General features: G+C 36.4%; 1 protein-coding gene across 1 annotated transcript in view; it reads right to left on the bottom strand.

Moving 5' to 3' along the window:
- Positions 1-7,416: 7,416 nt before the first annotated feature.
- The window catches only part of LOC117420872 (galactose-1-phosphate uridylyltransferase), a 72,207-nt gene continuing 67,332 nt past the window's right edge, over positions 7,417-12,291 (bottom strand). The window contains exons 10-11 of the mRNA XM_034034586.3: positions 10,402-10,556; positions 7,417-8,384 (exon numbers count right to left, since the gene is read on the bottom strand). Of these exons, the coding sequence (XP_033890477.2) occupies positions 8,292-8,384; positions 10,402-10,556 (248 nt within the window). The 3' untranslated portion in view covers positions 7,417-8,291. The remainder of the gene's footprint in view (positions 8,385-10,401; positions 10,557-12,291) is intronic.

Genomic DNA, 12,291 nt, shown 5'->3' with positions numbered 1-12,291 from the left:
AATTGGCCCTAGTCACTAAGCTGAAAGATTTAAAATGTAGTTTTTCAAGTCTGTTCTTATGAATAAAATACACTTCAATGTGCAGGAAGCTCTTCTAGGCAGTTATTAATGAAGCAAACTATAGCATAAACAGTGTCTTGAAACTTCCTTTTTTAATTGTAAAAATAGCAAACTATTATGTGTCTGATTTATGTCAGATATCTTAACTAATGTATTCCTCATATTGTTTAGATTCACTTTGTATTTTGTTGTTGTATCAGTCATTACATCCTGGTGTATTTTTAAATCTCAGAAGTTTAAAGCACGCCTGTGGCCTCAAAAGGGCTTTCAAACCTGTCTTCTCTTAGTTTAGCTGGTACACCACATTGTAACCACTAACCCGCAATATTCTGCCTCTAGTGGATGTAAGAAACACAACACTAAGACAGAGGTCGCGTTAATGCAAAATGTTGTATCCCAGACGCAAAATATATCCATTGGACGGAAAAATATTGAGTCTTGCATTCACTGGACTCACAGAATGGAAAGGGACGCAGACATGCATATTCGTGGTAATATACACTGCAGCAATGACCGGAAAATATTTGCTTGTTTTAAAAAAAAAAACTGTTCTGCAATGTAACAGCATTGATTAAGGTACACTCCAGTCCTGTAGGTGGCAGCAATAAGCCTCATATTTGGCTTTGCCAGCAATATTAAGAATATTTACTGCCCTGTCCACACTACATAACCGATCTCGAGAACTGTACTCAAAAACGTTTTCATTAATCCAGCTCAAACTTTAGCGTCCACACTGAAGTACCATTTCATGTTTAGTCAGGCGTAATGCGTACACACACTAATGCCATTAGAATAGTTCGGCTAAAGTTCCTAGCAGCACAATGAACATTGGAAATTAATATGATAGCATCCCACCATGCACTGTATTTTATTTTAAAATAATGTGTTCTGCGCCATATTAACAGAGGTCCATATTGCTAAGAAACACGTATTTTGAAAAAAGTAAATGCAAACACACAAGTAGGGCTTGAAGTTTCTGGTTTTATTTTTCAGGTGACAAATTTAGCTTATTCTGTTTCATAATTAAACTGTTAATTACAAAACAGTCTTTGCTTTTACCTTCATATCTTGCCTGAGCCTAATTCTGGTTCCTTTCATTTTATTTCAAACAGAGCTGACAAATTACGTGAATTGTTCATCCCCGATCCTACTTTGAACTCGCATTTCATTTTTGCAGCTGCCTAATTTAACATTGTGTTTTTGTTATTTTCCACACTAGTTTAACAGAGATGCCCTTACAGATTTTTTTAAGCAGAAAAATGAATACTTAGTGCAGAGTGTACACTAACTGCAAGTCAGTTGTCAATTAGAAGTTTTTTAGCTAAGCAGTCAGCATCTTCAAGGGATTCTCATGAAGAAGATTGCTCATCTGTATCTCAGCCATCTACTTCTGACTATGAGTACTACAGTGGCCGAAGCAATTGCAAGCAGTAGTAATGCACAAAAACACAAACTAAAAATATGTTCTTATAAATTTGAATGGGAGATTAAGTATCCATGGTTTGTTTATCGAGACGGCAAGATGTACTGTGTGTGAAAGAGCTGCTGGGCAAAAAAAAAAAAAAAAAAGAAACAAATACGCACAGATGTACAGTTTTTCAAGAATCTTCACTTAAAAAGACACGGTGATGCTGTTGCTGTTATTGGAATGCAGAATTAAAACACACGTAGATGAAGGCAACAAACATGCTTAGAATCTCGTCTCGTCATGCGAACGGTCTACTGTTAATATAGATAACAAAGAAAAAAGTGTGTCTGTGTTTATATGTATATCTATACACAGACAGATATTTTTTAAACTACTACATGCCATAGCGTTTAAACATTCATAAAAAATGTACCAAAATGCACATCCCTGGAGTTCCTTAGCCTTTGTGTTAAAATATATATTTGATGGATGGGACGCAAAATTTGGGGCATGTGCGTTTCAGGAATGCATCAACAGAAAAGCTAACGCAACCTCTGCAAAGAAATCACAAAATGAACACATGTGGTTATATCCACTGAGGAGGATTGCAGGTGGACACTCTGGTGTACCAGCTGATCTTAGAGAGAAGACATGTTGGAGTAGGACCTTTAAAAAGGATCTAGTGACTGAAGTTGATCTAACTAACTGGGATATAGGAGATTTGTGTTCTTTGGCAGTGCAAGAATATAATATATTGTAACACAGTTTTTAGACTCCCGAGTGGTGCATCCTGTAAAGGCGCTCCGCATGGAGTGCAGGATGTGCCCTATAGCCTGGACATCGCCGGTTTGAGTCCAAGCTATTCCATTGCCGACCGTGGATGGGAGTTCCCAGGGGGCGGCGCTCAATTGGCCGAGCGATGCCTGGGGGAGGGAGGGCTAGGTCGGCCAGGATGTCCTCGGCTCACCGCGCACCAGCGACCCCTGTAGTCTGGCCAGGCACCTGCGGGCTTGCCTGTAAACTGCCCAGATCTGCTTTGTCCTCCGATGCTGTAGCTCTGAGGTGGCTCATGGTGAGTCTGCAGTGTGAAAAGAAGCGGTCGGCTGACGGCACATGCTTCGGAGGACAGCGTGTGTTCGTCTTCGCCCTCCCGAGTCAGGGCAGGGGGTGGTAGTAGTGAGCTGAGCCTAAATAATAATTGGAAATTCTAAAATTGGGTGTGCCTACTAAATAAATAAAAAAAAAGATAAAGAGTAACACAGTTTTTAGATATGTTTTTAGGTTCAGGTTGGAATACAAAGGCAAGTCACCAGTGTTGACAATGTCAAGTAGTGCCCGGTGTCATGGAAACCAGTACCCAACACAGCTGTGGTCCCTGAATCTCTTGAGTAGATTAAAAGGGCTTTGAAGGAGCATAGTACACATAATTGGCATTTATTCCTCTCTAGCTTAATTAATTACTTGTTTCCTATACTGGCTGTGTGGCACTTCACCATCTGCCTGTAGGGCACTGTTCAATTTGAGTGTGTGTGCACGCATATCTGCCTCATTTAACGTTGACTGTAATTGGATTTATTCTGGTTTGAGATGAACTCCACACCTCTATATTTCCATCCCTCCTTGCCGGTTATCTTATTCAATGGACAGGGATACTCTTCTTTTCCTCACCTTTATCACCTGGATAAAAAAGAAATCATGGAATCGTTTTGTTTAACAAAATTTAATCTAAATTTTTGACTCATCAAAGTAGCCACCTTTTGCAGATATAACAGCCGAACACACTCGTGGCATTCTTTCTACAATGGAAATCAAATATTGTTCGGAAAGTTCTTCCCAACACTGTTGCAGAAGTTCCCACAAATGTGTTGCACTTGTAGGTTGCTTTGCTTTCACCCTTCTGTCCAGTTCATCCCAAACCAGCTCGATGGGGTTTTAGTCTGGAGACTGTGCTGGCCATTCCATGATTTGAAACCTACCGTCTTGTTCTTTTCTTCTAAGGTAGTTCTGTCATAGCCTGGAGGTATGTTTTGGGTCATTATCTTGCTGTAGGATAAACCCCTGACCAACTAGACGTATACCAGAGGGTATTGCATGGTGCTGCAAAATGCTGTGGTAGCAGTTTTGGTTCAGGGTGCCACTCACTCTGTGCAAGCCACCGACTCTGGATCCAGCAAAAGAGCCCCAGACCATCACGCTTCCTCCTCCATGTTTGACAGTTGGTGTCACACACCGAGGAACCATCCTTTCACCTACTCGACGGCGTACAAAAACCCTGCGTGATGAACCGAAGATTTCAAATTTTGATTTATTTCTACTTACTTTCCTCTACTGCTCCCAACCATGATTAACTTTAATATCCTCTTGTTCCTGTCCTCTGGCTTCTCCCTGCCTCTACACAAACCCTTCACCCATTTAAATATTTTAAAATTTAAAAAATGATTGGAGATTCTAAATTAAAAAGTAATAATAAAATATATTTAGTGCTTTCTTAGAGGATACCTAGCAGGTATATAAAACATTATTACATATTTACACCAATTATATTAGAGGTTTAGACCAAATATTGGTAAGAAGATTTGAGAACAACAATGAACTCAAAGTAAACTGGTGATGGAGTCAGAAATCGCATGTGACGAGTAAGTGCATTAATTTGTTACATATATATAATAGGGATTGATTTGTTTCTTAATACAAGGATGGTAAAACATGACTGACGTGTATCTGAGTGTCGTATATCTCAGTGCTGACTGTATTTATCTTTTGCCATGGAATGGAGATTCCTGGTTGGTGAATGAAAGTTCTAAGCATTGATTGACAAATCAGTCATTCCTGCTGGATACTATAATTGTCACCAATTATGTGTCCTGAGTTTTAATGAAAGACAGGGTTAATTATCCACAGGTTATGACTATTATAAATTAAACAAGTGCTTTTGTGTATAAAGATGTCTTTTCAATATATATTTTAGGTCATATATTTGACTGTTTGCTTAGGCTGCTTGAAATGTACATGTATATATCTGTTTTAAATGAGCTTCAACATTCCAAAGTCTTTTGATGACCACTCTAATCAGGCTTTAGTTGACTGAGATAATCCATGAGATATATGATACAGGGTTATAGGACAGCGAACATCTGCCTATGGTGGAATATCAGCACAAGTATAAGTGAACGATGCTACAAGGTCGATATAAACCATACAAAGGCGTTCACCGTCCTAGAACTCTATCCTATAAATGCTTTATTATTAACACACAAGTTTAAAATCCAGTTATAGTTGTTTTCTAATCTTTGTCAATTTCATTGAAAAGCAGGAAACATTTCACTAAGATAATACCGTTAAGTGGCTGATACACACAGGTGACTGTGATGTCACTGCTTTGAATGAACTTTGCAGTTGGATGGAATTCTGAGAGGTGACTCAGGTATGATTGTTTAAAGCAGGTGATGTCAGCCGTGTGCGGTAAAAACTGAAAGTGGCATGGCTGATGTCATGAATAGGGTTTCTCTATGATGTGGAAGGCGAGCGCTTTGACTGACTGAAAAATCCTGAGCAGTCTATAATATGCATTATCTCATCACATCATTCCATTACAAGTCCCAGAATACATTTAAACCTAAACTAACCAGTCACCAAGATGGTTGAGGCAGGTAACTGATTATGCCTCCCACATTTGCTAGTTGTTTACCTGCTTAATTAGTGTGACTGTTAAAAAAAAGGTTTTACTTGAATTTGCTTGTGGCAGTACAGTCACATTTATATCCCTGGCAGGGGTTATGTGTTTTTCTGACATACTATTATTTTCATAACCAGATTTAAAATATTTGACTGCAGTAATTTTATTTAATATATTTTACAAGTTCCTTATTGTCCTGCAGTTTTTTCTGTTGCTTTTTTGTTTTCCAGACTTTATCTTCACGTTAACAAGTGAAGCCCATTTCTCCACCCATAGAAAGGCGATGAAATAATTTGCAACCAAAACAATTAAACTAAAACTTAAAGCAAAACTCCCTTATACAGTCGTCCTCTTTCTATAGCAGACAGCTGTGCATCGTTAACATGTGTATCTCATTTCCTGATTTCAAGTCGAGATTTTGCTCTGTTATCAATATCTCTGCATTTCCTGCTGAACATATTCATCAGATATATTTGGTGAAAAATATAATTAATTCAAAACACAATCATGAAGAAGGCAGCAATGGGATTACTGACACTATAAACCAGACACAAGACGGAATACTCTGAATGTTTCCATTTTTCATAGGTATACAGATAAAGATTCAAATGTAATGGTTGTTTATCCATCCCTTACCTTAATCTTTCTGAGAGGCTTTTCTGTTTACTCTAGCATTTTATAGTTGCTTCAGATTCACTGGAGGCCTGGTCTGGACATCTATCCATGGTTCTTGGTTCATCATCATGTGACATTGCCTGCTCTGTGGCTCAGTTTAAGACCAAAATATTACATGTATATATATATATATATATATATTGAAATGGAATATTTGAGCTATATACCATTTAGAATGGTACTGTATAATATACTATATGTATAAGCCTATGTTGGAAACATCAGGTAGCAGAATGTCTTTTTGTTCATATGACAACACAATACAGGCAGATTGTGTACCAATAGTTAAAATGAAAAAAAATGAATGTCAGCAAGATCTGCTTTATCTAGACACCAGTTATGTAAATTAAATTAAACATACTTTTTTTTTAAAGTTTAACAATGTTCTATTACTATTCTGGGAAGTATGAAAACCGTAAGAATAAACACGCTTATCATGACAGCCACGGTGTGTCTGAGAGGTTTAGGAAAAGGCATGTACTAATCAGAACAGAGAACAGATGGGGGAAATTGGCAAAGATTAAAGTCAATAAAAATAAATTATAGCTGCAAAAAGAGATTAAAAATGTACATGCCTTTTAAATTGGGCTTGTTTTCCAATTAATTACAAATCCCTCCTTTGCCACTGATTAAACTGAATATAGAATATAACACATTATATGTCAACTTCTAAAACCTTGTGCATTAACAGAATACATGCCGCTGCAGTACCTGTTCCACTGTGTGTTTATTTATTGCATTATAAACCAATGGTATGCGAATAAGAGACGTGCCATCTGCTGCAATGGACAAATCAAATCAAAACATTACAGAGAGCAATCTGTTGTCTTTTGAATAACTAAAATGTAAAAGGAAAGGGATATAAAAGCACTCTCAAAGTAATTGCATTAAAATACTTCAAAGCAATCATTACTCTATTGATAAATCTATTATACCCCATGAACTTATTTTTGTAGCAAATTGCTAAGGTAAAAATTGTATTCATGAACACTGCAACTTGCCATTAATATATAATTTAAAGACTTTTATATTGCTAAAAAGAGTAGTTTTGCTTGCATTACGCAAACATTGTATCGCATTTAAAGATAACTGAAGTGTTATATCTGTGTAATGTGTTTCAAGATATCAATTAATAAAATATAATCATATACAATATGATACAACTATCAAGAGAATTCCATCGCTTTAGAAGTTATATATTGATGCAGAAATAAAAACTTTACAATACAGTAGCAATTCTGTTGTGTAGTTTTTATATCTGGTTGAATGTTGTCTTCCCTCAGAGCCCCTCTCAGGTCTCCCTACGAGGGTGGCTCTCCTATAAGACAAAAAAAAAATATCTGATGCTGTGGTCATTACCTGCTAGATAACTGGCTGCAATGGCACTATGTTGTCCCGTGCTGATGGAAAGGGCCAACATAGTGACATCATGTTAAGTCTGATAAAAAAAAACACCCCCCAGAACTGTATGTAAGCTGTTTTAATGCTGTTTGGTTGTAAAATGTGTAACCAAAAATATAATAATAATAATAATAATATAATAATAATAATAATAATAATAATAATAATAATAATAATAATAATAATAATAATTCAAATGTGAAAGGGTTAATGACAGCCATTTTTAACGATGCCTATAACTATAAAGACTAATTTATTATTAATATCGCAATTTTTAAAGTGATTTATAGAAATCCAAATACATAGTAATTGTTTTAATTGAGAGGGTATTTTTTAAGATGGTAAATATTAAATCAAAATAGAAAATTAAGCAGGACAGGGTAAAAAATAAAATCTTTGTATTCATGAATAACTTCAATAGTTCCATATAATCCCACCTAAAAGGCAATATCTCATAAAAAGCAATTAAAAGGTTTTTAATTATTAGACCCATTAAAGGACAACTAATTTGAAGATGACCTCCTTTGTATATTTCCCAGCAATGACAGTATGTGAGTGGAACAGCATATGTTGCAATGTGTCCAGATTTACAATTTGGATGTATTTTGTTGCTCATACTGTCCTAGTTTAAAAATCACTCTTGAACCTCCCCAGATAGATCTACAGTACTACTGTAGATTAACCTACTATAGTTTGTAAAAAAAAATAATGGTGGCTATTTGCTATTGGAAATGAGTAATTGTGGCCTCAGACAGTTTGTGAACAAGTGTTCCCATCCCAAAACAGTCTTTACAATTGAAGAGTGCAAGTACATATCATCCCTAATTATCAGGAATTTAGACTTTTCTTTCCCCTCCTGAATGGTGGGGAGGTTTGGGTCTCTGTTGTGTTTTTGCAATAAAAAAAAACACTCGACACTAATAAAACCCTTAGGATTTTGTAACTTTTAATGAATGGTTTGTGGAAGCGGGGGCACGACTTTTTCTGATACCGGTGGATGCAGGGAAAGGTGTCCCTCTTGTGCATATGCTCTGTAAGAATGCATCAGTGCGCTGCTGCTATCCGAGCAGCTCATTTGCTTTCTTTAGCGTTCTCCCTCAAATTGCTTTTGTCTGCCTTTGTTTTGTAGTGTTCCTCTGGCAAGTTCCGTAATCGCTCAGCTGCCTGGAATGAAATTGTGAGAATGAACAAAATAAAAAGTGCAGCTGTTAGTTTTTAACCTTTGCAAAAGCAACTGCTTCCTCAAAATGAGTTTCCTTGTAGAAATACCAGCCATGCAGTTCACAAGTACTATTTTCATTGGAACTTTTTTTTTTGCATGTAGTTTTCTACTGTCTTTTAAATGTGGATTCACAAATATGTAGTCAAAAGCCAAAATTGTTACCTGGTAAATGTCAAAAGTAAGTAATGAGATGGGGTTAAAAACTACTGTTTTGCTAGTTATACATTGTTGATATAATAATGGCTCAGTCATTCCTAAACTCTTATGAACAATTCACTCGTTAGTGATTCCCCAGAAGATAATCTCTCTCCTATATTGTACATATTTGAATCTTATTGGGTAATCCTAGTATGACGAGGCATTACAACACAAGTGCTCTAATCAGCGACTAGGAACCGTCAAGCTTAGATGAGCTGAATGGCCTCTTCTTGTTCGTAAATGTTCTTAGGTTTTTAAATCCTTTTTGCAAAATGAAAAACTCTTAGAAAGTACATTCAAAACAAATCTTTCTGCCATCATCCTCCGTCTGGAATAAATGACCAATTCAAATTAAACTGTCTGTCAGCTTTATGTCCCATTCATGTGCAAAATAAGTTATTACTAAAGATAATGGATGGAGAAATTAATATAGTTTGAGCCATGTAAGATATTTGCCTGGTATAAAAGACAATGAACTATGCATGAGCTATCTGCAGGCAATGTATCTCATGTAATGTCACACAAGTAGCACAAGCCATATGAATACTTATGGCGTGATGCAGCATCATTGCCAAACTCAAAACAGCAAGAAGCATTTATATTATCGGCTTCCATCCCACTGCTTAATTTCCTATTGCAGTTTAGAATGTGTTTTAAATCATTCCTTTTATTTTATAAATCATTTTGTGTTTGGTTTGCATATTTCATTTCTTCCACAGCATGTTGTACTTACTTTAAAAACTTTTTGCCATCTTTATGGAAGAAGAAAGCAACCTTCTTGAACACTCATCTCTCCTACTACAATTCTGTCTATTGTACCGTATTTCCTAACAAGACTATAATAATGTGAAAGACACAAACACAATACAGTAGAGAGTCAATTATCCGATCTTTGAACAACCAAATCACGTGATGAATTACGTGTGGTTTATTACACACACAGCTTCTGCTGCTAAAACGGCTACGAGATTTAGCTGCCAAAAAAAGGACCAGCAGACTGAGGCAAATGAAAGTTACAGAATTATTCAGACCACCAAAACCTTAGATGCAGCATTGTGTGCTTTAAATTGTTGCAGTTAAGCAAATTAAAACAGTCACCTCATTCTTGATTTGTTTTCTATTTCGTCAATAAGGGCTGGAGATCCGGTCTATGTTATTGAGCAGCTAAGAACTTTTATTTTATTCATTTAAATTGCAAGTTATTACAATGCTTTAACAGCAAGTATCAAGGTATAGAAACATTTTACTGAATTTTTGAAGTTTAATGATTCCTAACGTTCTGTAATGTGTCAAAGTTGTACTGAATTGTATTTGATTATTTTCAAAATTTTGATGTTTAATTACAGTATTTCATTACCTTAACTGTAGGTGTTAAAGTTTTACTGAATTGCATTAATGTAATGATTTGTAAAGCTTTGAAATTTTTTATGCTTAATGTGATGGAATAGGTTACTAGCTATATATCATCAGAAGGTACTTGTGTATGTTAACTTTATTCTATACATTATTAAAAGGTATTAATAACAATTAATAACATTAATTGTTATTAATACCTGTTCAATAATCCATACAAATCGATTATGCGAACTAGTATTGGTCCCAATTAATTCGGATAATTGACTCTCTACTGTATGTATGTATGTATGTATGTATGTATGTATGTATGTATGTATGTATGTATGTATGTATGTATATATATATTATTCCAATGGGTGTAGGCATGAAATGGTAAGGTGTGTAAAGTGCAATCCCTTCCCCTACCTGCTCTGGAGTGAGGTCCCTCTGTTCCTGAGCCAGCATCTCATATCCCACCATGAACTTCCGAATGGTGGAAGAGCGGAGGAGGGGTGGGTAGTAGTGGGCGTGGAGCTGCCAGTGGCTCATATCTTCTGCCAGCTGATGGCCTGTGGGTGCACCTGTAGAAACAAGGATAAATACTTTTAAGGCAATGGGTTGCATTGACTTAGGAGGGCCTCAAACACAGGAAAGGAACATCACAAAAGGTACAAACAAGAAAACTTCATGCACAGGGCAGTTGGCTCCGGTTCAAGCCCAAATCCACTCCCAACCTCAAAATAAGAGATGTCATTTTGACAGAGCTTACAAATCTTTGAGATTTTGCTTTGCTATGCTTTTGTTCAATTTAGTTCCTGGATCATTTGAAAAATAAACAAAAATGGCCAGTCCTAATAAGGTGAGATTGTAACACTTGAAATGTATTTGCTTACGATTTTAAGTCGCCCTGGATAAGGGCGTCTGCTAAGAAATAAATAATAATAATAATAATTTTAATGGCTGAAGCACAGATTGTAAATCACAGCTCAGCCACTGACTCACTGTGACCCTGAGAAATAATTTGCCAGCAGGGTCACCACTGGTAATGCGACACTATCTCAGCTGGGCTATATTGTTATTCATAGGAACTAACAATACATGAGTACCAAAGATGTAATTTAAAAACAAAACAATGCATCACATTTTAAAGTTAATTTGTCAGTTTTACAATTTTAAAGTATATATTCTTCATTTTTCTGCAAATCAAATGTCCCTGTACAGGAAGCAGTAAGCTTAATAGACAAATAAAATGTGTTTTGTTATGCGAGGCTCGTGAGAGTTCTACAAACTGTCAGCCGAGAAATTACACACAAGAATTTCTCAAACCCCTTGCAGAAACATGCAACTTATCAACCTGTGATAATAATGAAGTACATACATGCAAGAAGCTACATTTATTTGGCAGGGAAAAAAAACTGTTACCGTTACAATGACAAAGGTACAGTGTTGTCTGTACTAAAGTATGGATTCAATTACAACTTCCAGTGGGGAGAAGAAAAATCTGTAAATACAGATTTCTATCCGCTTTAAATTAGACAGCAGGATTTCTCCTTATTCGATTACACAGTTGACAGGAATTTCATGTGGAGTTACAGTCTGCATTTTAATATGGACTGTAACCAAGGGAATTAACTGGTAAGTAATTCAATATCTCCCAGTCACACTTCATGTTTTCAGGATATAAATGAGGGTACATGATCACCCCTAGCATAACCATGAGGGCAAAAAAGGAGATCAGCTGGGGGGAGCTCTTGCCAAAAAAAGCAAACACAAACAGTGCTCTTCACATGGCACAGTTAGCTCCAGTTACTGGTAACAGACCAATTAATAATAAAGTGAAATCTCATGAAAAACAATAAATAAATCCAGCCTAAGAAATACAATAACTTAAAACATACATTTTAAAAAGTAACTGTATTTTGCATTATTAATTTACAATTATGAGAATAACCTAACGTTTTGTTTAGAACAAAACGTTAGGTTATTTTCATAACCCTGGTTCCCTGAAATAGAAATGTAACCATTATCAAATGGGTATTTACCTCCTAAAGACCCGAATCCTGAAAATTGTATACTAAAGCTGCCCACCGAGCCTGTGACGCAGTCAGGACTCCGCCCATGAAGTATCAAAAGGACTACGGGGAGTAGTTCACACCGCTGCATAGCACATGTCTTTGACAGATGCACCTTGGAATAAAGCCCACAAAGTTGTCATGCCCCTGGTGGAATAGGCACTGAGCTTTTCTGGAGCTGTTACTCTGTCAGACTGGAAAGGAGATGGATGGAAAGCCTCCAATTCCACAGACTGGTTGACGT

Source organism: Acipenser ruthenus, chromosome 1 (assembly GCF_902713425.1).
Source record: "Acipenser ruthenus chromosome 1, fAciRut3.2 maternal haplotype, whole genome shotgun sequence".
In the NCBI taxonomy this organism is placed as follows: domain Eukaryota; kingdom Metazoa; phylum Chordata; class Actinopteri; order Acipenseriformes; family Acipenseridae; genus Acipenser; species Acipenser ruthenus.
The sequence above is the reverse complement of the archived record's forward strand: the minus strand, read 5'-3'. Positions and strand labels throughout refer to the sequence as shown.